We start from the raw sequence: 27,600 nt of genomic DNA on the forward strand, positions 1-27,600 counted from the left end.
TTTTTTTTTTTTAAATTTCCATTTTTTTAGTATGTGTCAGGCAGACAGTATGGGAAGGAACAGCATAATTTATGTATGATTTCGAGTCTGTTTCCTTCTGTAGGTTGTAAAAACATCTCATATTTCATAAGGAATGTCTAGCAGGAAAACTCAGTCATTTGAACAAGAAAAATTAAATGATAGAATTTTAAGATAAGGTATGAGACGATCCATTTCATTAAATACTTCACAGAACTAACTATAAAGAGCCTGTGTCACTCACCTAGGTCTACGAGTGACTACAATATGTACTCTTTCCAACATTGTGGACTTGAATAGAATTCATGACAAGTCTTATTTTTATAGATCTTGTTTTGCTGATCATTTTTTCGGTTTGCAGTTTCTCTCCATTTTTTTTAATTGATGCCCAAGACATAAAAAATATAAATCATTTAAGACAATCACTCCTATATAGAGTAAACCAACAATTTAAGCAAAATGCGTCTGATTTGTAGATCTTGTCTTGCTGATCATTTTTGCTATTTAATATCTCTACCTATCTTTTATAGTTTTTAAGATAGCAGGCAAAATCGTAAAATATTAGTAAAAATAATCATTACAGAGCAAGAACTCCTACAACACGACTGACGATTACAGCTTTTGGCCTATTTGAAGATCAAGTCTTGCTGATCATTTTTTGCTTATTTAAGTTTCTATCTTTCAATTATTGTTTTTCAGATATTAAGCAAAAACACCAAAAAAATGGTAAAAATCATTACCAAAGGGCAATAACTCCAATAAGGGGTCATCAGACAATTTCAAGATTGTAAACTTATTTGCAGATCTTGTCTTGCTGATTATTTTTGCTTATTCAAGTTTCCACTTATTATACTTTTTCAGATATTAGGCAACAACGCAAAAAATTGATAAAAATCTTCATTAAAGGGCAATAACTCCAATAAGCAGTCATCTGACGATTTCAACCATGCAGACTTGTTTGGAGATCTTGTTTTGCTGATCACTTTTGGTATAAAAAGTTTCTCTTTATCAGTTTTTCAAATAGTAGTCAAAACTGAAAAAAAACCAGTAAAATTAGTCATTTAAGGGCAATAACTCCTATAAGAAGTCATCTGACAGTATTGAAGTAAATAGACAGTAAATAGATCTCATCATTTTGAACATCTAATCCTCTTTCAGATTTTCTCTAGCAGTTTTCCAAGATAAAAGACCAAACTTGCATTTTACCTCTATGTTTTATTTTTAGCCATGTCGTCCATGTTGGTTGGCAGGCTGGATCATGGGACACATTTTTTAAATAACCTAATGATTGTGGCCAAGTTTGGTTAAATTTAGCTTTGCAATTTCAGAGGAGAATATTTTTGTAAAAGTTAACAAGGACGACGGACACCAAGTGATGAGAAAAGCTCACTAGGCCTTTTAGGCCAGGTGAGCTATAAATGGGGCCACCATGCTTGTTTTGTTGCTAAATTATAAGATAAGAAATATTAACAGTACATTTAACTACCTTAAACATATATTAAAACTTAAATTTTTCAAATAATCATGATCACTGATCCTTTGGACTTATATTTTGGAAAAATTCAGATTTTGATTGGTTCTCTGAAGTAATATTGTAATAGCCAGGATGTTTGCTTTTCTTTATACCAACATTTTTTTTTCCAAAATCCTTCATCATTCTAATTTTTTTTAATTAAAAAACTCATCAAATTTCGCTCATTACAAAATGTTTTCAAATCACTGAAATTACTTTGACAGTTTTTTCTTTCAGCCCTTTTCAAGAGGACTGACAAATTAACTTAATTTTTCAATGAAATGCAAAACGCAGTGTGACATATTTCATTTGAAAAATCAAGTCAATTCCTTTTCCTGCTCAAATTTTGTTTCCCAGAGTACCTCAAAAATAAATAAATATGGCACTCATTTTCCATTGAATTTCCACAGTAAATCCTCCTTACATTTTACATCACTAGACACCACTGTGGACAAAAACCTTAGGTAAGCTGCAAACAATCTAACGGAGGAATGAACAGACTAAAACAATAAAAATGCAGCTGCTTGTAAGGCTTGAAAAGTAAAGTACCCCAAAAAACTTTAAAAAATCTTTATTCATGTGAAACACATTTTTTGGTAAAACAATTAACTGCAATAAAACTTGAATTCTATAAAAAATGGCAAATACTGTATATAACCAAAACGTCAAATTCAATTGTAATAGTACTGAATTCTATATCTCTTACAGATAATTTTTCCACGATTTTATAAGTTGCACAAGAATGTGTCCATGATCCACTCACACTTACACATTTATATGTCAAGTGAACACTGACATTTTGCTTAAAACCCTTCTTTAGCATATATATTAACCAGTTCATTTCATAATGAACATGTGTACTTAGAGCTTCAAGTTTATGTGACGACAAACTACCCTTAACCAAAACTTTTAACTACCTTTAACAAAAACTGTAACCTGATGATATGAGTTAAACCGAAGGACTAATGCACAGACCGAAAAACATAATGCCCCACTACAATAAAAATTAGAATTATCTTATCCTTGATATGTTTTTTTCATGGACTTTACACCATTCAATCAGTACAATCTTTAGAAATATTTCAGCAGTTTGTTGGCATATCATATCAAATCTATGAATATGTTTTTATCAATTTAAATTATTTTGTTAGTGGTTGAAGATCAAAAGAACATATATTTATATGACTAATTCATCTGATCATCTTGTTTTTTTATTATCTTAACAATTTTGAGTCGTCAATCTGTGATCGATATTGAACATTCAAAACATCAGTTAAACGTCTATGAATCATGATCATAAGATGTTTAAAAGACAGTGATTACTTTTCAAAATACTATCAAAATACAATACATAATACAGAAACAGATAATCTATAATATTGGTTTTCATTCTGTAACTAATAAAATGTACATTACATTGTCACAATTAAAACTTACATTGTCATTTAGAAATTAATATAATTACTGAAAACACTAAAAGCATTTATCACAGAATAAACAGGGTTGAGGAATAAAACATTTCAAATTTTACAATCTGCATAAAACCTCTAAAATCTAAAGGACATAATGATTGAAAGACAATGACTAAAGACACCATTTCTATTATAAACGGAAAAAAATTATAATGAAGCAACAAAGCTAGGTTTAAGACAGCATTTTTCACCTTATATATGGTATTAAAATACTAGCGAACAACCTGACTTTTCCAATTTTCCAAACACATACAAAATTTTTGTGCAAGTATAATACTTCTAGGAATCATACCAAATTTTCCCCTTAAATAAAAATATGGATTTTTTGCAAACAGTTCCACATCAACTCTGGGCTTTGTATTCAAAATTCAAATGCTTTTACATAATGTCCTAATCAATGGTGTCTATATAATCATTTTTTGTTTTCAATCAAGAGTATTATCAAGACCTGCCAACCTTCACGATTTATGGGGGATTTCCCCCTCGAGAGGTGTTGACCTGAATTTTGAAAATCTTAATTATATAAACTGAACACCGCAAAACAGGCATTCAAATGAGTTAAAAGGGTATACATCCACATGCATATGCATTCAAACAATACAGTAGTAGATTAAGAACACTTATGACAATATAAGAGGACCAAATGGACCTCTTGCACTTAAAATCCCCAGTGGAGATTTTGAAAAGTTGGCAGGTATGAATTTATTAATCTAGCATTATAAAATCTGACACATTTACTTTTTTTCTGTATAATTTTCATTTTAACATAGAATTAACTTCATATCAAATAAAAAATCTAAAAAAATGTCATATAGTACCCAGGTTAATTCAAAAAGTAATTATCAATAAAAAAATGAATTTCTGTGGAATAAAAGTGTACAGGCATGTCCTTTTTTACCAAGCAGTACTAAAATAAATAAATGAAGTGAACAAGATTATACACTTTCAAAATCAATGGTTTTGCATAATAAAATATAAACTTATTTCTTTTTAAAATGTCTACTTTTGTTTTTAAATGAAGTAGTAACTGCTTTCATCGTTTCCTCTTACTGGTTGCACCATGGCTGTCAGTCTGGTCTTTGAATAATGTATATGTACGATAATGTCAAGGAAAACATGTAAAAATAAAAACAATATTTGACGGTTCACGTTCTTACATCTATATATATTGCATCTTACGTATATTGTACATACGTATTATTAACATAAGTATTAAACTTTAAAGTCAGCTGTTTGATATGAAACAGATGTTCTGATGAATTACTCTCATGATTATGACACAAGAACAATAAGTACAATACTCATTTGCTCCTTTAAATTGTTCAGTAAAAATTCTAGCAAACTATCCCTCCCTTGTACTATATTTATTTATCTTATAATCTAATAAAAGTGCATTAGGTAAAACAACATATAATACATAAGGACAACAGGAAGCATAAAAATCACTGGACAGTACACAAGGACAACAGGAAGCATAAAAATCACTGGACAGTACACAAGGACAACAGGAAGCATAAAAATCACTGGACAGTACACAAGGACAACAGGAAGCATAAAAATCACTGGACAGTACACAAGGACAACAGGAAGCATAAAAATCACTGGACAGTACACAAGGACAACAGGAAGCATAAAAATCACTGGACAGTACACAAGGACAACAGGAAGCATAAAAATCACTGGACAGTACATAAGGACAACAGGAAGCATAAAAATCACTGGACAGTACACAAGGACAACAGGAAGCATAAAAATCACTGGACAGTACATAAGGACAACAGGAAGCATAAAAATCACTGGACAGTACACAAGGACAACAGGAAGCATAAAAATCACTGGACAGTACACAAGGACAACAGGAAGCATAAAAATCACTGGACAGTACACAAGGACAACAGGAAGCATAAAAATCACTGGACAGTACACAAGGACAACAGGAAGCATAAAAATCACTGGACAGTACACATGGACAACAGGAAGCATAAAAATCACTGGACAGTACATAAGGACAACAGGAAGCATAAAAATCACATACAGTACATAAGACCACACCAGCCATCAACAGCCAACTCCACCGACAAATAGACATACAAACAAAGACAGAATAACAACAACCAACACAAGGAATCATACAAAACACTGAACAGTACATAAGACCACACCAGCCATCAACAGCCAACTCCACCAACAAATAGACATACAAACAAAGAGAGAATAACAACAACCAACACATGGAATCATACAAAACACTGAACAGTACATGAGACCACATCAGCCATCAACAGCTGACTCAACCGACAAATAGACATACAAACAAAGACAGAATAACAACAACCAACACATGGAATCATACAAAACACTGAACAGTACATGAGACCACATCAGCCATCAACAGCTGACTCAACCGACAAATAGACATACAAACAAAGACAGAATAACAACAACCAACACAAGGAATCATACAAAACACTGGACAGTACATAAGACCACATCAGCCATCAACAGCTGACTCCACCAACAAATAGACATAGAAACAAAGACATAATAACAACAACCAACACAAGGAATCATACAAAACACTGGACAGTACATAAGACCACATCAGCCATCAACAGCTGACTCCACCGACAAATAGACATAGAAACAAAGACAGAATAACAACAACCAACACAAGGAATCATACAAAACACTGGACAGTACATAAGACCACATCAGCCATCAACAGCTGACTCCACCGACAAATAGACATACAAACAAAGACAGAATAACAACAACCAACACAAGGAATCATACAAAACACTGGACAGTACATAAGACCACATCAGCCATCAACAGCTGACTCCACCGACAAATAGACATACTACAAAGACAGAATAACAACAACCAACACAAGGAATCATACAAAACACTGGACAGTACATAAGACCACATCAGCTGACTCCACCGACAAATAGACATACAAATAAAGGCAGAATAACAACAACCAACATGAGGTCCAGATAGCCTGACTTGGTACAGGCACAAAATGGGGTGGAGTTAAAACTTTAATGTGTGCAAAAAACATTCCCCTTTTCCTATCGATGCAAAAAGATGTAATCACACATTATAAGACCTTTGAGAAGAATGAAATGAAGTTAAAGCAACAATGTGTGTTCATAGGATACTATAGACTGCTCACAATATCATTTTACCTTGTTGAGTGAACTGCAAAATCTGGGTAAATACCTTAATTTAGCTTTATCTAAAAGAAATTCACACATAATAAACATGTGTACTAAGTTTCAAGTAATGTGACCACATGGTAAACTACCTTATACAAAAACATTAATCTGATACAGGGCAGACTAATGGATTTGACTTGCACAGGCAGGATAACATGACCCCTACTATTGAAGGCAGGGCATCAAAATTGTATCAAAGCCTTCAAACCATACATATGGGTCATGTGACATTCAAATTAGGGCTTAAGACCATTCACGCCAATATGCATTTGTAAACAACTTTATGTTGCTGTATGTTTATATGTATCAGTTTCTGAGAAAAAGCTTCCAACTCAGCTGGCAATATTTTCTTTTCTAGTATTTTAACAATATTTATTGAGCAAATTGTTCAGGACAAACTTGAATTATTGAGCAGTAATAGTTTCTTATTTTGATGATTAAAGTCTAATAACTTTGGAACTGAACAACAAAAGTGAAAATCTGTAAATAGTTTACAGATCCCCAGTTTACTTGGCTTACTCAAGTGCATGTCACAATAACAATATAATCCTTAGTGCTATATATCAAGAAGCTTTGAGTTGTAGTAGCTGAGAGAAATGTGATACACATGTAAGGACAGATGGACACACAGATGGGGAGAGGTAAACCTCTATACTTTCCTCCTTTGGAACTGGGATATAACTAGACCATATAAGTATACTGACTGGCAGTACCTTTAAATGGCTTTCCTGTTAAAGATGTTCTTGGGTTGCTGTCTCATTGATATATATGTATACCCTATTTTTCCGTTATTCACACTGTGTATAGTTCAATATGAGTATCCTTGATATCATCATCTGTATATTCATCACTACTAAAAGTCTGATATAAACAAGATTATTTACTATAAAACAGATTGATAATTCTACCAAATAAAAAAACAAAATGTGCATTCCTTTTAAGAAGTTTAAGAGCTATAACTTCTTCAAAATTGAGCAACCTTCATGAAACTCAAAAATGATAAGTAACTTTTCCAGTTTGAAAACATTTGCACAAAACAAACAACAAGAATGTGTCCATAGTAGACAGATGCCCCACTCATTTTCTATGTTTAGTGGACCGTGAAATTGGGGTCAAAACTCTAATTTGGCATTGAAATTAGACAGATCATATCATAGGGAACATGTATACTAAGTTTCAAGTTGATTGGACTTCAACTTCATCAAAAACCACCTTGACCAATTACTTTAACATGAAGCAGGACAGACGGACGAACGGATGGACGAACAGATGCACAGACCGAAAAACATAATGCCCCTAAGTGAGGCATAAAAATATATATTATGTCTCTCTAAAACTCTGAATTCAAAAAGGATATGAGTTGATATTCACTTCCTGTCTGAGTATCCCTGTTAGAATAAACTCAGAGTTGACAACTGGTACCCCTGCCTTCATTACTGCTGTACAGAGTGATTCATCATCAGGACAGGAAACAATGACTATATTATCTCCCCCTTTCTTTGGCATTGTGGTTAGATACTGAAATTCCAAAAGGACACTCATTATTTATATGATGAATCTGTGATCATCTGTATAGGATAGAATGTCACATTCATTTAAACCTGTAGGAAATACATTTTGTTACCATAACACACCAAAATAAGCTTTGTGTAAAACCTAATATCTTTTAAAATTTTCAATATTTCTGTATCCTGTCAAGATCTGTATGACAGTAATTTAAAGAAGCATTCTACTTTTTACTATTCACAAAATGACTCATTTTATTAATTCAAAATCTTGTAAATCCTCAATAAAATAACTCTCTTCTATTAAGTACAAGAAACATCCTAAATTTTGTTATATGTGATTTCAATTTCATATGCTGAATTTTAACAAAATCTGTCAAGTGGCTCAGGAGCAGATACAGAAAAAAGTATTTCATAGTTGTAAAATATCTATGGTCCAGAGGATTTAATTTAACGAGTAAGATCCTTATGGTAAGGCAAAATATTTACAATAATACATACCTGACCTCCTGCACATTCAATTATTTCTGAAAATGATAAAAATAAACCAATAATAATAAATTGCTTCACCTAACGCAGCTGGATACGACTGCAGAGGTCCAACCCTGAACAGTTGGGGCAAAAATGGACACAATATTAGTGCTTGATACAGATCTGAATTTGGATTGAAATAAAATGTTTGACACATAATAGGTTTCTGACACAGAATAACTGTAGTCAAAGAACTTAGAATTGGTTATATGATTTGGTTTTATATTCAATTTTTTGTTTTTGTGCAATACACTTTGCTGTTGCGAATTGCCCCCTTTTTTTTATTGCTTTTGTGCAATACACTATGCTGTTGCAAATTGACCCCCCCCCCCCTTTTTTTTTTGGCAAAAAATTTTTTTTTCACCCCACCCCTTTTTTTTTGCAAAAATAAAATAATATTTGAAGAAATTTTTCTTTTTAATTTCTGAAATCTGTAATGAGAAAAAAAAATATGGTCCCCCCCATTTCTTTTTTACCCCCCCCCCCCCCCCCCCCCCCCAATTTTTTTCACCTTCCCTCCCCCTCCCATTTTTCAAAAAAAAAATGTTTCCCTGAAAATATGGTCATTATCTCAATTCAAATTTCCAATGGAGTTTGCAACCATAATTACCCATTTAAATACATCATAAAAGTCTTAAAATAGATAATGACAAACATAATCATGTCTAAAATTATATATCTTTAATCAGCATTTTTATTAGTAACTTCTAAAAATAAATTGACAGCTAATCACCTCAAGACAATACAAAATTTCTTTATATATAATTTTAAAGCAGTGTAAGGGAGGTAATCCAAATTTAACATTGTACTTAAAAGTGATTGTCCATAAACAAGGAAACCCTTGTTTTTTCCCCCTTTTTAGCCCCTAATTCCTAAACGGTTTGAGCCATTACCCCCCAAAGCCAATCATAACCATCCCTTTGTGGTATGGAAACTTGTTGTACATTTCAGAGAGATCCATACACCGTTCCACAAGTTATTGTCTGAAAACTAGAAAAATGCTTATTTGGGCCCCTGTTTTGGCCCCTTATTCCTAAACTGTTAGGACCATAACCCCCAAAATCAATCCCAATCTTCCTTTTGTGGTTATAAACCTTGTGTTTAAATTTCATAGATTTCTATTAACTAATACTAAAGTTATTGTCCGGAAACCAAGTGTCTTCAGATGACGACGACGATGACAACGACGTGATACCAATAAAAAAACACAAAAATTTTTTGCGGTCGTATAAAAACCAAAAACCAAAAAAAACCACATATCAGTTGTTTTAAGTTGAATCAGCATTTTTAGCTCTGAAATAATGAGGTATCCTTCCTTACTTTACTGGTTTAAGTTTGTTTGTTAAAGATATACATGGTCATCAAATCCCTTTTTACTATAACCATTGAAACAATAATTGATTTATAGAAAACTGACATGGAATTTACATGATTGCACAGAAAACAGGTATCAAGTATATTATATTAATCACAAAGAATTAATACCAATATTTTATATAAATTCAAGGAAACAGTACAAAGAAAATTTTATTATTACAGAATAAATTAACTTTTTATAGTGATTTTTTTGTGTTACTTAAAATAATAAACTTTATATGTGCCAAGATGTGCCTAGTAGTCAGGTCAATACTATTCTATTAAACATACACAAAATATGAAATTTTGACTAAATACAAATTAAAAGATATCCAACTCATATTAGTTATTACCTGTCATTACACGATACTTTAGAAGTTTTAGTATTATTATGCTCCCAATCTTCTATCCACAGTTTCTCTATAAACTTTCATTACCTTCCATTCAATTATGTACCCTAATTTCAATTTCATATAATTATGTCTCTTACATTCCCTTTCATATAGCCCCTACTTTCCATTTATAATAGAATTAAGATTTTTTACTTCCCTTTAATTGATAATGCTTGCTACCATCCATTTGACTGATAATTATAGGCTTCATAACGAGCGAGAATTGGAATTCAGTTGATATCAACTTAAGTTAATTTCAATATAATAATAAATGAGCCTTTGGCGTGTTTATTACTAACATTTAAATTAAATAAAGAGAGTTGATATCAAGCGATATTCATTTCTCACAAGTTAATAAACCTATTTTTCTTTTGGTTAACATTCTCTTTGCCTTAAAAAAAATTCCTTGACTCTGTGATCTAGTCTTTTGCACAAAACAGTACTAGTATGACGTCATGTCTTGTTTTTACTTCAAACTTTAATATCAGACATTTAAAAAATTTTGTATGCTTAATAAAAGAATGTAATAAACATGATAAAATTTGACAATAATAACATTTTCAGATGAAAAGTGTAAGTGCTTTGTATATTATTGAAGACATCACATATGTCATTTGCAATGTAGGAAATGAACATCATATGGACCTTTGAAAATCATCAATAACCTAAGAAATATCCAATGGAAATGTTGCAATATTGTTTAATGATGCTGGATAAGCCAATCAAATAAACACATTTTTCTTATCACTTATTCATATCACACTACAGTGTGACATGCCAAATATCTCTTCAAGTGAAAAATAAATAACAGGTCACAACTATAAGAGACTGCTTCTTACCTTCCATTTGACTAGGCTCTGGTTTGACAGATTTGGTTACATGCACTTTATATCCCTGCAATAAACATGATTCTTTGGCGTTTTCAAGAGATCTGGACAGTGAAAATTTGTATTGTTTTTCTGTTGCTGTATCCTTCACTGGGAACTTATGACAATCTAAAACAGAATAAAAACATTTTGTCTTTTAAATGTGCTCAATGATAAAAATCATTATTAAGCATACACTACTGCCTGACAATACATTTATTTTTTGCATTGCACAAGTCATGTCTTCTTTGACTGTCCATGACTTTAAAATACTAAATCCCTGGGATGTGTTTTAGTTGATTTTAGTCTCTGATGCATGATTTTTTTATTATTGTTTTTGGATTTTAACTAGCTGTCAGTAACTGCGAGTACTCTCAAATCGTACTTTCTTGTTTATTTGACCTGTTGATACTAATTGTAATGCTTTTTTGTTATTTAATGCCATCCATGGTTATATCTGGGCTATATACCAGCTTTGATAAGTGTTTGGTATTACTATAAATTTTCACTTCTTTGTACTTTGAACATCAAAATTATTTATTTTGTAAAAATATTTCCTTTCTCTATTTGAACTGTACACCTATACCTAACAACAAAATTATTTTCATTTACCTGTGTTTAAAGAAATTGCAAATGGCTGATATTTTTTTTCAAGCATATTTTTTTTCTTAAATTGTTTAACATTTCACAGCGGTATAACATGTACTTTTATTATTCTTCCCTTGGTTTATTTATTTTGTATTTACATTGTAACATAGATCAAATTTATTTGTTCAGTGTATGCTCACTGGTGTTAATATGTCTTTTGATTGAGTTAAGCCATTTCAATTGATATTTTATAGTGTGTCTTTCTATGTTGTGATGTTACACTATTGTTTCAGATAAGGGTGAAGGTTTGGTACCATTAAAACGTTTAAACCTGCTGCAATTGTTTGCACCTGTCCTAAGTCAGGAATCTGATGTTCAGTAGTTGTCGTTTGTTGATGTGGTTCATAAGTGTTTCTCGTTTCTGGTTTTTTATATAGATTAGACCGTTGGTTTTCCCGTTTGAATGGTTTTACACTAGTAATTTTTGGGGCCCTTTATAGCTTGATGTTTGGTGGGAGCCAAGGCTCTGTGTTGAAGACCGTACTTTGACCTATAATGGTTTACTTTTATAAATTTTGACTTGGATGGAGAGTTGTCTCATTGGCACTCATACCACATCTTCTTATATCTACTTAATTTATTTTTGAATATCTGACAATGACTTTGTATGAATAAGTTACATAGAGGAGAGGCTGTGTCTCGTGAATGTTCAGTCCTGGTTAGTTAAGTTGTATTTTGCTATATATAACATCTTATATTCACCAACCACCTGAACCTTGGTACCCTAATCCAGAAGTTCGGTTAACATCCTCCTTTCACCATGTTTCAAACTTATTTGTACCTATTACTGTAGATTCCTTTATATTCTCAGGTACTAAATTTTATGGATTAAGGAAAAATCGTATTTTCATGGTTTTGAAAATTCTACATAGTATGAATTCATTTTTTTTGTGGGTTCCAATTTTTCGTGGATTAAGTAAATCTTGCATTTTTGTAGATTTTTGATTTCGTGGTTTTGCCAAAGTCTGCATATAACCCAATAGAAAATTTGCAATTCTTTCAATTTTTATATACATGGTTAACCTGTACCCAGAAAAATCCACGAAAATTGGTATTCCACAAATAATGAATCCACAGTAGACATGGTTAACAATTGACCGCTTCCTATCAAATGATATATTGCAATTGTACAATTTTTTTACTTACAAAGAATCTTTACCTTAAATCAGAATCTGCATGTTACAGCAAATAAACCATACATAAGATACAATCTAAGGGTGTCAATCTTCTAAGAAGTCATGAGTGATGAGATATCTATGGTGGTTACAATCCAATGCAAGTAATTATTTTTCCTTACTAAATAGTCAATCATATAATATTGATAATAATGTAAAAAAATCTGATAATATCTATAAATTCATATCATGTATAAAATAAAACAATTATATATTACTTCTACTTGAAAAATTACAGCATTTCTGACATTCATTTTCAGTAAAAAATGTGACCTCTGATAAAGAGAGTTCATGTAGCTATTACTAACATGGCTGATATATTTACAATCTGATAACATACCTACAAACATGGCAGACTGTTTACAACTTTCTATCCACTGTAAAGTAACTATCTGATTACATACCTACAAACATGGCAGACTGTTTACAACTTTCTATCCACTGTAAAGTAACTACATGTATCTGATTACATACCTACAAACATGGCAGACTGTTTACAACTTTCTATCCACTGTAAAGTAACTATCTGATTACATACCTACAAACATGGCAGACTGTTTACAACTTTCTATCCACTGTAAAGTTACAATTGGAATACCTCTGGCTAAGCAACACAGGAACTTCACAGTTCTTCGTACCTAAAAAAATCAGTTTATTAAAAAAAAATAAAAAACTTAGATAAGTTTTTGAGCCACTCTAGTGAGAAAAAATAGGTAGATGGCATCGTCATTTTCATATATGGGACATAAATGAAATTTGTACTTTATCTTGCAAATGTTTGTATGCAATGTATAATCAATCTATATGAAGCATGTGTTCAAGAGTCTGCTTTGAATCTTGTACTAAAAAGGAGTCTTAATTTTATAGGTTAATAAGAGTCTAAAACAAATTGTGTTTATAAGCATATTCTTGGATTCATAATTCTTTTTCTTGAATTCTTAGTCATATGAAACTTCAAATTTAAAAAAAAATTGAATATGTTTTTTATACTTGAATGACTAAGTTTTACTATAAAACAAGCGTACATGAACTTTCTTGTAAAAAGAAATCCTTAATATTAACAAAATCTTAATAAATGTACTGCTATTGAATTATTGGCTTTCCGTCCACTAATTCACCGATATTTTCCTGTATGCAGCGACCTTAACTACGAGACCTCTCGTTAAGATTTTGGCCACCGCACAGCACACTTGTGAGGGAAAATCTGTGATGAAAGAATGTAAACAAACGTGCACTGGAAGGTAAATAGTAATAACTGATTCTTAAAAAACAAATCTAATACAACAAATCATTTAACAACTTTTCAGGAAAAGTTAAATAAACAAATGGGAACGCATGGAAAATATAAAATAAATGATCATGGCTTTATCAATTCACTTATTTGTCACATGCTCCACATGCTTTGTGCTGATTGTTTATCAATGTCACAATCTGTTAAAGTTAGGCAACAAACTGGAAAGTTAATTAGCACGCGATAAACAATCACTGAATGAAATATCATTTGTCAATAATATGTTATAGATTTGTAGTTCTTCATTAGTTAAAATCCAATTATGCCATAAATTGTCTTGCCTTCCCCTTTTTATCTTGACATCACAATAAAAATGACTATGCCTAATGAGGTTTCTAAGAAAGAATATAATATTACATTGAAAAGAATCTTAAAACATGCATACATATCATCTACAAATCCTTAGAGAAATCTCTCATCATATATTGTGTGATATAATATTCCACACTGGACAGTTAAATTTCATAGATATTTCTAAGGCATGACAAGCCTTTCATATTCAATTTTAAAATTTAACTGTCTTGACTGAAAAAATATTGCATGACACTCAATTTAGTGGTAGAACCTGCATGTATCCACATATTAAACACCATTGATTGTAAAATGTACAAACCTTATCTGTCACAAGATGTGTACATTCCTGTACAGAGTTAACAAATTCTCCTCCAAGGTCTTTTATTATCTGAAAATACAGCATTATGATTTATCATTTTACTGAACAACAATTCAATTTAAACTTTACAAAGTTACAAATACATAGATTTTGCATTCTGGATTTAATATTTACCCCTTTTTATAATTCTGTGTACATTGAAAATAATTTTTGATTCTTTTTAAACAGTTGTGTCCTCCCTTTTTCTGGGAATTACTTATTTTTGTACATACTAAGAAGGTTTGATTGAAGAGTATGTATCATGTGTATTACATTGTTGAAAAAAATATTGGAAGGCAAAAAAACATAGTGCTAAGATATGGTATTTTCTGTCATTTCTTGCTTGTAGGGCTGAATTGTTATGAACTTCTGCTAGACAGTTCTAAGGTAAACATTATCATAACTATACATCTTTGTATGGTAAAAATTACGTATTAAATACCTTTTGACCATGTTCATCCACAACACCTGTGAACATAACTTTAGGTTTGTTAGGTTCCACAGATTTCCTCCTAAGTGATGGAGAACTCACTGCTAGGGTCTTATTCTGTTTAGGAGTTGATTGCTCTTCTTTTACCCTGGTTTTTTTGGCAGGAGTTTCTGAAACGTTCTGGTTAAAAAAAGAAAAAGCTTTTCTACATTACAATATTTTGTGTATAACTGTTAATTTTAAAACTCCTCTCAATATCTTTGAAGGCATGATGACTAGTGACGTCATATATAATATATAGTCTTTGGTATAAGTATTAAAAATAAATGGAGAATGTGTCCTATAGATGATGCCCCTGCTTCCATATAACATTATAAAGGGACATAACCCAAGAACAGTAAAAGTGACGCCACCCAAATTATAACTTGATCTGAGTTTTGTGGTAATAAGCGTTGTGTACAAGTTTCATAACATTTGGTTGAGGCAAACTTAAGTTAGAGAACGGAAACAAAAAATTCAGCAATTTTTCCATTTGTAAAGGAGCATAACTCTAGAATGTAACAGTGACACCACCAAAATTCAAACTTGATCTGTGTTTTGTTGTAATAAGCATTCTGTATAAGTTTCATAATATTTGGTTGAGACAAGCTAAAGTTAGAGAACGGAAAACAATTTCAGGATGTACGTAAGTGCCTCCTTCGCTGGGGTGGGGGCATAAAAATATTATCAAGAAAATAAAATACTTTAATTTTCTAATAGTACCAATACACATTTAGAGACATGGTATTTACAATATTGACCACAGTTTTAAAATTGCAGTTCAGGAACAAGTTGTACTTATGCAGTAATAATTATCACTTTTTCTCTTTTAATTGCTAAGCAGTTAAACTATTGACTGCAATGCACCATTGTCATTTCCATATATGCTGTCTATAAATTTAAGTTCATGTAAAGAAAAAAACTCTGGTAACAATTGATGTAAAATGATCAATAGATAAAAAGGTATTGAGACCTTGACCTTTTGACCACTTGTCTTGTATCTTTCCAAGGGGTATATCTAACCAAGCTTGGTGAATATTGGACATATAGTTAAAATGATAAAACCCTGAAACCCAAATTTTGCCCCAATTTCAGTCAATCAATTGCTGCTGTGACCTTGACCTTTGATCTAGTGCCCTTAAAATCAATAGAGGTCTCCATCACATGGGTGTTATCTCACCAAGTTTGGTAAAAGGGTTTAAAAGATAATAATTGGAAACCCAAATTTTGCTTGAATTTTGACGTATCAAGTGATTGCTGTGACTTTGACCTTTAATCCCAAACCCATAAGTTTTTTTATCATTCCATGGGGCATTATCAATCCAAGTTTGGAAAAGAAATTGTTTTAGACTCAAAAGATTTTTCTGAAAAAAAAAACCAAACAAAAAGTTGATGTCTGTATGTCCTGACATTCCTACAACATCATGAACATTGATGATATTATAAGCCAAGCTTCTCTTTCTTGCAATTCCTCTAAAATTGATTCTCTTTATTAATACTTTCCATATTTGGATAGTATAACACATCTACCTGCCAGGAAGGCCTGAACAACAATTACCAATTATACCTACTCATAATAAACCTTGAAAAATTACTTACCTCGTCATTACTCCTTCCTCTTTTCTTTGATTCTGATTTCATCGTTTTCTGCTCTTTACTATGTTCACTACTAACAGAAGAATGATCACTTTTGTGTGTACTTGTTCTACTGCTAGATCTAGATGTATCTTCTTCGACTGGAGAATCATTTCTAACATTTGAAGTCCTTCCTTTTGACTTTTGAGTAGTTTTTGTTTCTAATACATTAGTATTTACAGCAATTTTAGCTCTTTTTGAAGTTGATGGTGAAACGTCAGATACATTAATAGATGAATCTCGCTTTCGTTTGATATTTGTTGGTTTTGAATAATTTTCTTTCACAATTTCTTTATTTTCTATTTTTCTAGTCCGTGAAGATGACCTTCCTCTAGTATTACTGTCAGATGACTCACTTTTATCTTTCTCATGAATGTCCAGGTTAAAACTTTTTTCTTTTTCATTTTCATTTATGAATTCATTAACTTTTGATTGTCTTGATGTTCCTCTATTATTTTGTATTTCCGAAGTAGCACTGTCATCAGCATTTTTCTTGCCTCTTCGTCCACCACTTTTTGGTGGCAGCATTAACTCATCTTTATTTTCTGTTCCTGACAGAACAGAACTTCTACCCCTTCTACCCCTGTTATCATCTTTTGATACTTCCAATTGTTTATTCTGAGCCTCAGATGTTGATCCCAGAGCTTTACTTTTTCCTCTTTTACTTTCTGCTTCACTTTCTTGACTTTCTGTTTTACAACTGTTTTTACCTTCACTTTCTTCTAATAAAACAGAAGTTCTTCCTCTTCTACCAGTTTGTTTTGTCGTTTTACTTACTGCTTCACTTGCCCGACTTTCTGTTTCACAACTGTTTCTACTTTCACTTTCTCCTGAAACAGAAGTTCTTCCGGATCCTCTTCTACCAGCTCGTTTTGTGTTACTTCCTGCATCACTTTCCTGACTTTCTGTTTCAGACATGTTTTTACTTTCACTTTCTCTTAAAACAGAAGTTCTTCCTCTTCTACCAGTTTGTTTTGTTGTTTTACTTCCTGCATAACTTTCCTGACTTTCTGTTTCAGACATGTTTTTACTTTCACCTAAAACAGATGTTCTTCCTCTTCTGCCAGTTTGTTTTGTTATCACATCATCAGTTTTACCTGTATCATTATTTGTTGTGGTATTACTTTCACTTTCAGCAACACTTCTTCCCCTCCTACCAGCTGATTTTGATGCCTTGAATTCTTCAGCTTCACTTCTTGCTTTGTCTGTCATTTCTGGAACAACAGAAGATCTACCCCTTCTACCCCCTTTTATTGTTTTAGAAACTCTTTTATCGATGTCTACATTTTCGATGACTGTTTCCTTTTCATTGTCTACTACAGGATCAATTGATGCTTTGACCTTTCTGCCTCTTGACCTTTTTGTTTCTGGTTTATTTTCTATTATCTTTTCATCTTGCTTAGCCAAACTTGTTTCACTATGACTTGTTCCAGGTTCTGACAGTTCCTGTACAGAAAACTTACCACTACTGCCAAATGTCTTCAAGGTTTCAGGTTCTCCTGTTTTATCAACTTGTTCTGTTGATATCCCTTGTGAACCTCCGTTTGCAGGTTTTACCAAATCTTCATTCTCTCCATCACTTATCAATGCCACTGTTTCTGTCTTATCTTCCTTTTTGACACCTTTATTTGTTTCCTTTCTAGTTGCTGTAGATTTTCTTCCCCTGCCTTTAGAGGTGGAAGCTGTGTCTTCTGATTTTACATTTTCAATCAAAGCTGTTGACCGTCTGCCTCTAGTTATTTTAGTTGTCTCCCCTGAATCATTTGCTGACTGATCAGCCTTAGAATTGATATGCTCTTCAGTCTTAATATCAGTGATAGCTGACCTACGTGTTGTTTTTGTTTCAGTTTTATTTGTTTCTTGTTCAGAAAGCACTGATTGCCTGCCCTTTTTCCCTTCGGTTAAATTTTCATTTTCTCCTTGACTAGCTGGATGAGATTTTGCTTCAGCAGTACGTTTATTTCTAACTTTTTTGATAATAGCTTCTTTAACTTTTGATCTTGATGGTCTGTTGGTTGATGTATTCTTCTGCTCAGTTTTCTCAGCAGTCTCACTGTCAGTTGGTATATCATTGTTCTCACTTGCACTGGTTGATGATGAATCAATCTAACCAAAAAAAATATACTCGATTAATCAAGAGAAAATAAAATAGTAAAAAAACTGCAAATATCAACAAGACTGACACATTATTGTGATCAGCATATCCCCACTCATAATTCTAAGAATCTGAAAACAGGATGTAGGCATCTGACCGGTCCACACATTACAACTCATCACACTGTCAGGTTAATGACCAAACAGGATGTAGGCATCTGACCAGTCCACACATTACAACTCATCACACTGTCAGGAATCTGACCAAACAGGATGTAGGCATCTGACCGGTCCTCACATTACAACTCATCACACTGTCAGGCTAATGACCAAACAGGATGAAGGCATCTGACCGGTCCACACATTACAACTCATCACACTGTCAGGCTAATGACCAAACAGGATGTAGACATCTGACCAGTCCGCACATTACAACTCATCACACTGTCAGGCTAATGACCAAACAGGATGTAGGCATCTGACCGGTCCGCACATTACAACTCATCACACTGTCAGGCTAATGACCAAACAGGAAGTTATTTTGTTTAGTAGTAAGAAGTAGTAAGGAAGAAATGTGTGATGAAAAATTCAGTTAACATACTGAAAATTATCTGCACATTACAACTCATTACTGTCAAGCTGACACAACATGAAGTTATTCTGTTCAGTAATATTTGGGAAAAATGTGATGAAAATTTGAAGTTTATTCAAACTAATTGGGAGGATGACAAAAGCCTCCCACTGCAAAAGAAAATTATTTGTTTTGTTTTTATATTATGATTTTTTAGTTCATAGCTAATCAAACAAGAGGCTCATGAGAGCCTGATATCACTCACCTGGTTGTAATTTCAGTTTCAGGCATTTGACTTATTTGTAGATCTTACTTTGCTGAAAAATTATGTAATTTACACTTTCTCTCTTTCTATAATAATATTAAAGATAATACACAACCCAAAACTGTAAAATTTCCAAAAAATTAACTTTTTCTGGACAGTAACCCAACAATAAGTTGTCCTATTGGTCTGAAGATTACTTGACAGGTAGATATAAACCTGTTTAACACTTTCAACTATGTCAGTTTTGCCCTTACTGCTTTAGTTTTTGAGATGAAAGCCATAAACTTCATTTGATCCCTATGTTCTATTTTTAGAAACTGCCGACATGTTTTTGAATGGATCAAATCCCCGAATACAATCTATAAACTAGATACCCTAAGGAACATTCAATTAAAGTTTTTAAGTATTTGGCAAAGTAGTTTCAGATAAGAAGATTTTTGAAAAAGTAATTGGACTTTCACAAAAAATGTAAAAAAAAAAACATTTTAAGGGCAATAACTCCTCAAGGGGTCAATTGACTATTTTGATCATGTTGACTTATTTGTAGATCTTACTTAGCTGAACATTTACTGCCATTTATACTTTCTCTCTATCTATTATAATATTAAAGAAAATAACCAAAAAAAGTAAAATTTAATAAAAAATAAAATATTTCCAACAGTAACCCAACAATGGGTTGTAGAACTCGTCTGAAAATTTCATAACAGATAGATCATGACCCATTTATCACTTTAACTCTCTTTCACTTTTGATCTAACTGCTGTAGTTTTTGAAATATAAGCCAAAAACTGCTTTTGACCCTATGTTCTACTTTTAGCCATGGTGGCCATGTTTGTTGATGGATAAAATTTATAAACTAGATACCCCAAGGAGCATTCAGTTAAAGTTTGGAAGTATTTGGCCCAGTTGTTACAGAGAAGAAGATTTTTGAAAAAGTAATTGACTTGCACAAAAAAATGTTAATAAACAGCTGTGCCACAAGCGCATGATACGCCCGTCGTCTTGTGTGTGAGGTTTTATGCAATAATCATAAATTGTTTTTGAGATACAGCGCGACATGTGAAAACCCCCCTTTTTTTACAAAAAACTCAATAACTCTAAAATAAAATTTTGAATCATCACCAACAAGTATACAGATCTTTAGATTAATATAACTAAGAAGTGTGTAAAGTTTTAAGCAATAATCATAAATAGTTTTTGAGATACGGCGTGACATGTGAAAAAAACACCCCCTGTTTTAGTTACAAAGTCCCGTAACTTAAAAAGTTTTAATCTTATTTTCACCAAAAAGTATACAGATCGTTTGACCATCATAAGAAACAACTATATTAAGTTTCATGAAATTTGGATAAGTCGTTCTCATGTTATGGTGTCACATGTGGATGCCAGACAGACAGACAAACGCCAGACATTTGTATACCATAATACGTCCCATCAAAATTTTGAAGGGGTATAACAATAAACATTTCAAGGGCAATAACTCCTTCAGGAGTCAATTGACTATTTTGATCATTTGACTTAGTTGTAGATCTTACTTAGCTGAACTTTTTTGCTATTTATACTTTCTCTCTATCTATTATAATATTAAAGATAATAACCAAAAACAGCAAAATTTCATAAAAATAAACTATTTTGGACAGTAACCCTTCAATGGGTGGTTCAATTGGTCTGAAAATTTCAAAGCAGATAGATCTTGACTTATTCATCACTTTAATTCCATGTCACTTTTGCTCTAACTGCTATAGTTTTTGAGATAAAAGCCAAAAACTGCATTTGACCCCTATGTTCTATTTTTAGCAATGGCGGCCATGTTTTGTAATGGATCAAAACTTCCGATACAATTTATAAACCAGTTACCCTAAGAAACATTCAGTTAAAGTTTAGAAGTATTAGGCCTAGTAGTTTCAGAGGAGAAGATTTTTAAATGTTAGCAAACATGATGCACAAATTGTGTAAAATTGTCCTTAGAGGACAATAACTTCTTAAGGGGTCAATTGACAATTTTAGTCACATTAAACTTTTTTGTAGATCTTACTTTGCTGTTTATAGTTTATCTTTATCTTCAATAATATTCAAGATAATAACCAAAAACTGCAAAATTTCCTTAAAATTACCAATTTAGTGGCAGCAACCTAAAAATGGGTTGTTCGATTTGTCTGAAAATTTCAGGGCTGATAGATCTTGACCTATTGAACATTTTTACCAATGTTGTATTTGCTTTAAATGCTTTAGTTTTTGAGATATAAGCCAAAAACTGCATTTGACTTCTTTGTTCTATTTTTAGCCATGGCGGCCATGTTTGTCGATGGATCAAAACTTTGGATACAATTTATAAACTAGATACACTAAGGAACATTCAGTTAAAGTTTGATGGTATTTGGCCCAGTAGTTTCAGAGGAGAAGATTCTAGAAATAGTTTACGACGACGATGACAGACGATGGATGCCAAGTGATGGCATAAGCTCACATGGGGCCCTTTGGCCCCGGTGAGCTTAAAATTGAATTTAACTAACAACTTCAGTTCTAGTTTTTTTTTTATGAGAAAAGCTTTAAATTACCCTCATCATATATTTCCTAAGTGAAGGATGATATGTAATTATGAACGTGAGGCTTTTGTCCTTGCCCCAATTGTCCATTCATCCAACAAATATTGCTATCAAACTTTTCTCAGCTAATGTTGAACAGAATGACTTCATATTAGGTCAGCTTGACAGTGCTGATCTTTCAAATGTGCACTCTTTTCTACTAAAAGACTACTACCTCCTGTTTACCGGTACTTTGAAGTTTTCAATATATGAATATGTTGATTCTAAGACAATAATAATAATAATAATGACTAACTTGAAGACATTTAAACATGCACTGACACATGTAAAAATATTATTACCCTCACTTCACAATTTAAGCAAAGAGTCATGTTTGGGTAATAAGTAAGGACTATTTATAAAGAAAATATTTAGGAAGAGCCAAGTTAAGACATGATACCTTTTTAACAGTAAACTGGACACGTTTTGGAGATGGTGATTTCTTTTCCCTTTTATCTGGCGATACTAATGTTGGTTTTAGTGGTGACCTTGAAGGAATCGAGATCAATGGAGATCTTATATCAGTTTCTTCACTGTCAGCAACAACCTGAAATTCAGATTTCATCATATAAAATTTGTAGCAATATTTCCGCATATTAATTATGCTTTTAGAACTGAACCTTTATAGATTTTTATAGCATTCCTCATTGTCCAGTAGGTTAAAATCATGAAGAATTTCTAAAGTGTCAAATTACCCAACTAAATTGGATTCACAAATGACCTGATGTGGAAATAAAAATTTTCCAATATGGCATTAAGAAGACAGTTTCAAAAACACCTCGATAGACCCTGAAGTCCATGTTGGCAAAAAATTTACAATTTTTGGATGTATGAACATCATCCCCATAATTTAATAAACAGCTGCGCCATGAGTGCATGATACACCCGTCATCTTGTGTGTGAGGTTTTATGCAATAATCATAAATCGTTTTTGAGATACAGAATGTCATGTGAAAACCTCCCTTTTTTTTATAAAAAAATCAATAACTCTTAAAATAAAATTTTGAATCATCACCAAAAAGTATACAGATCTTTAGATTAATGTAACTAAGAAGTGTGTAAAGTTTTAAGCAATAATCATAAATCGTTTTTGAGATACGGTGTGACATGTGAAAAAAACACCCCCTGTTTTAGTTACAAAGTCCCGTACTCAAAAAGTTTTAATCTTATTTTCACCAAAAAGTACACAGATCGTTTGACCATCATAAGAAACAACTATGTTAAGTTTCATGAAATTTGGATGACAAGTCGTTCTCAAGTTATGGTGCGACATGTGGACGCCGGACATTTGTATACCATAATACGTCCCGTCAAAAATTTTGACGGGACGTATAAAAACCAGTTGAAGTGTGTTTTTAAGCTGTTTACCTAATTTCTCAAAATGTTGGATTGTAAACTGTTTTTTAAAGGCAAAGCCATCATGGATTTCAGATTTTTTTTTTACTCTAATTTCCAATATGGTTTGAATCCCTAAGGTCATTTAGATTAAGACAGATGATGATGCATGGGGCTGCTTACTTCATCACTAATTTTATAATTGACTTTCAAATTTTCTTCTATACATAATATTGCTACAGTCTGTAAAATTCGTTTTTTCTTCTGAAGAAAAGCTGTTTATACATGTGTTTTTTCCAGAGAGTTCTATTTTAAAATTATGTTCAGTGTTTGGCATCTTTTTGAGTTTTTCACAAAATACAGGACGTTTGAAGCCTTAATTCTAATATGCAAAACAAATTAAAAAAATATTAATACTGATGAATGATAATGTACTGTCTTTTGAACATCTGAAGTATGCTATTTGGCAAGCTTATAATAATTTTTGATTTTCGAAATCAGGGGATAAAAAATATGGCATTATCATACCTTCTCCTTTCTGTGTGAGATAAGTAGGATTCAACAATTTGAACAGTATGAGTTGAATAAAGACTTCTGTTATCAATTCATTTCTTAAACTTATATTCTTAATATTCAATATGAAAGCCTAGGTAGCTTATCCTTTTCTCCTTTGATCTGCAGCCAAAATTCATCTAGTATGAAAATTATTTTGACAGTTCTACTAAAAAATTGTTTCAGCATAAAGATAAAACCTCTTCCTCCAAACTGTAATTCTGTGTTGCTGCTAACACTTCTTCAATTGGAGGAGTTGTGTCCCTTTCCTCCTTTGACCCTCCCTCATCCAGAAGTGGAGTGGAATCATCCTCACTTAATACATATGGCTGTGTGGCCTCTACCATTTCAGGCTGAGGTAACTCTTCTTCAGGTTCCAATGTATAGGCTTGAGTTGCTTCTGTCAGTACTGGAGCTGGAGATTCTAAAATAGAAAATCTGTAATCAGGGCTATTCTATTAAAATGGATGTTGGAGGGTAGTAAGGGACTTTCAAAGTTCCCCCACAACCAACATTCTTTCTTTCAATAATTTTGAAAACATTGAAGGACAGACACCTGTAAGTTACTTATGACCCATGTCCAAAATATAAGTTCCCTTCCTTCCCTCCAACATTCATTTCAATGGAATAGGCCTCAGTAAGTGTAAAAGATAAGACCAAACAATTATGAACTGTCAGATTCAAGAAATAGCATTTCCTCTTACAGCACCAAATAAATAAATCTTAAATCAATACTATGTACATACTTACAGAGTATAGCCTTTGCCAGAATATATCCACTATCACAAGGATCCGGAAATTTTTTCACACAATTTCGGTCATTTTGAGATGATTGAAAAGTTGATGCCCCTTTTATTGTCGATGTCAAACTAGATTCAAAGGCTATAGCATCAACGAACTTGCTCAATGTTGTTTTATCGCATTTACTACAAGTAAATTTCTTACCAATTTTCTAAAAAACCTTCAAGATAAGTTTAGTGAATGCAACAGTTTAAAATAGAAATGATTTTAATGACTCAAAATGGTTGATTTCTCAGACATTGTTACCGTTTCTTTCGATTTAACAAAATTAAAACCGGCGGTTTTGCGATAATATATAAAGTACGGAAAATTCCGGATTCATTTCCGGGATTCGTTTTGTTTATCAAATTGACAGGAAATCACCGGCTTTTTAATTCTATTACCTTTAAAATTGTTTAAATATAACTGATAAAAGTTGCACTCATTTACTTTAGCATGAAATCAATTTGCATTTTACAATTAAATATTTAGTTTGCTGAAGACAAGTTCACGCATGCGTATTACACAGTAAACAAGCACATGTGTTACTCATGAAAAAATACCTTTTCTACATAAATTAAATAAAGGTTTAATTTTGAAATCAGAATAGATGATTGTCTTTGTTGAAAAGTAATAAAATAATTAATACACTTACCAGGGAATTTTAATTTCTTTAAGATATCATTCTGAGCTTGTGATCAAAGTCAGGTGTGAATTAAAAACACAGGTAATAAAATGCTCCGCTGGGGCGCAGCTTGATACGACCGCACAGGTCGAACCCTGAACAGTTGGGGCAAGTATGGACACAACATTCAAGCTTGATACAGCACTGAATTTGGATTGTAATTATATATTTGACACAGCATAGGTTTCTGACACAGAATAAATGTGGTCTAAGAACTTAAAAAATTTTAATTTATCTATTCAAACCATATCATTATTATTTGCTTTTATATATTAATCAGAAATAACCAATTTAAAATGGAAAATTTTAAAGAAAATTTTAAAGAAAAAAAAATCCCCCCCCCCAAATTTTTTGAGCCCCCTTATGATTCATCACCCCCAAACTCAATCCCAGCCTTCCCTTTGTGGTATGGTACCTTCAACTTGCATACATGTGATGGACTGTGAAACTAATATCAGGAGTTTGGGAAATTTTGGTCAGGAGATTAGGACTCAGATCAGGAGGTTTTCAATCGACATAAATTCTGTCGTAAATGTAACCGTGTGCTGTAGAAATTGTCTGTTAAAGTGTGTTTTCTTCAACTTTCCATCCGAATGTATTATGTTTATAGTACCCTTGTACTTATTAATTTTCTCTTATCTTTTTAAACTTTCAACTTGTTCAATCTAACATTCTTCTTTTTTAGTATGTTCTTTAAATTTTTTAGGTCATATCTGTTTTACCATTATTCATTGCAATCAAAACAAATGCTTATCTATCTGCAAGTAGATCTTTTGTTTTATCTTTACGCAAGTAGATTTTTTTTTTTTTATCTTTATATTATGCAAGTAGATTTATAATGCTTGATAAGTAATACATTCGAAATATATTCATGGGTCATAGTTATTATATAAATTTCAATTTAAACCTTGAAAGGAAGTATAGAACCCTCAAATAATTTTCAAATTATTATTTTTTTATTTGTCCTAAGACATTTAAAATCATTTAATTACCATCCTTTTATGATTATTTGTTCAATTTATATTTTATTTATATTCTTTTAAAAATTTACATTATTCAAAGGAAAGTAACTTAAAACAGGATAAATCAAGGGAAGTAACCCAACATTCATTTTAACTACACAAAGTTTTATTACACAACGGCAGTTAGCCTGGGATGAAAATAGTTGATTACCAGTATGTGTAACACCCAAGGTGACAAGTGAAGCCATATAATTATGCATGTTAATTGATTTACAGGTAAAATATAACTTCAGGTAATGTCAGTTACACCAGATATGTTGGGCTGAAATTTTTCATTCATGAAATATTTCATACACGGGATTTTTTTGTCTTCAACGGGAGGTCGGGAGGAGACCCCTGAAAACAGGAATATTGTACTCCCGTCGGGAGGTTCACATGTACAATTTCAGAGAGATCTAAACACTTGAACACAAGTTATTGTCTGGAAACCAGAAAAATGCTTATTTTTTGGTCCCTTGTTGGCCCCAAATTCCTAAACATTTAGGGCAATTACCCCAAACTCAAACCCAGCTTTCCCTTTGTGATATGGAACCTTGCAGTACAATTTCATAAAGATCCATACACTTACACACAAGTTATTGTCCTGAAACTAGAAAAATGCTTGTTTTTTTGCCCCTTTATGGCCCCTAATTCCTCAAATTTCTAGGGAATTACCCCCAAAATCAATCCCAGCCTTCCCTTTGTGGTATGGTACCTTGCAGTACAATTTCAGAGAGATCCATACACTTGAACACTAGTTATTGTCTGGAAACTAGAAAAATGCATATTTTTGGCCCCTGTTAGGCCCCTGATTCCTAAACGTTGTGGGCAATTACCCCCAAAATAAATTCCAGCTTTCCCTTTGTGATGTGGAACCTTGTAGTACAATTTCATAAAGATCCATACACTTACACACAAGTTATTGTCATGAACTAGAAAAATGCTTGTTTTTTGCCCCTTTTTGGCCCCTAATTCCTAAAATTTGGAG

The 27,600-nt window shown here is 32.3% G+C and overlaps 1 protein-coding gene and 1 long non-coding RNA gene across 5 annotated transcripts in view; one reads left to right on the top strand and one right to left on the bottom strand.

Moving 5' to 3' along the window:
• Positions 1 to 7,272: 7,272 nt before the first annotated feature.
• The window catches only part of LOC127706567 (mediator of DNA damage checkpoint protein 1-like), a 62,400-nt gene continuing 42,072 nt past the window's right edge, over positions 7,273 to 27,600 (bottom strand). For all 4 annotated transcript variants that reach the window (XM_052211246.1, XM_052211241.1, XM_052211234.1 and 1 more), the window contains 9 exons: positions 24,347 to 24,570; positions 22,660 to 22,806; positions 16,709 to 18,850; positions 15,083 to 15,250; positions 14,602 to 14,670; positions 13,236 to 13,335; positions 10,848 to 11,003; positions 8,231 to 8,256; positions 7,273 to 7,742 (listed from right to left, as the gene is read on the bottom strand). In XM_052211246.1, the coding sequence (XP_052067206.1) occupies positions 7,569 to 7,742; positions 8,231 to 8,256; positions 10,848 to 11,003; positions 13,236 to 13,335; positions 14,602 to 14,670; positions 15,083 to 15,250; positions 16,709 to 18,850; positions 22,660 to 22,806; positions 24,347 to 24,570 (3,206 nt within the window). In that variant the 3' untranslated portion in view covers positions 7,273 to 7,568. The remainder of the gene's footprint in view (positions 7,743 to 8,230; positions 8,257 to 10,847; positions 11,004 to 13,235; positions 13,336 to 14,601; positions 14,671 to 15,082; positions 15,251 to 16,708; positions 18,851 to 22,659; positions 22,807 to 24,346; positions 24,571 to 27,600) is intronic.
• The window catches only part of LOC127707369 (uncharacterized), a 122,944-nt gene continuing 104,157 nt past the window's right edge, over positions 8,814 to 27,600 (top strand). Inside the window, exon 1 of the long non-coding RNA XR_007984828.1 lies at positions 8,814 to 9,300. This is a non-coding gene — a long non-coding RNA (uncharacterized LOC127707369). The remainder of the gene's footprint in view (positions 9,301 to 27,600) is intronic.

The sequence above is a fragment of the Mytilus californianus genome, unplaced genomic scaffold (assembly GCF_021869535.1).
Source record: "Mytilus californianus isolate M0D057914Y unplaced genomic scaffold, xbMytCali1.0.p SCAF_1, whole genome shotgun sequence".
Lineage (NCBI taxonomy): Eukaryota > Metazoa > Mollusca > Bivalvia > Mytilida > Mytilidae > Mytilus > Mytilus californianus.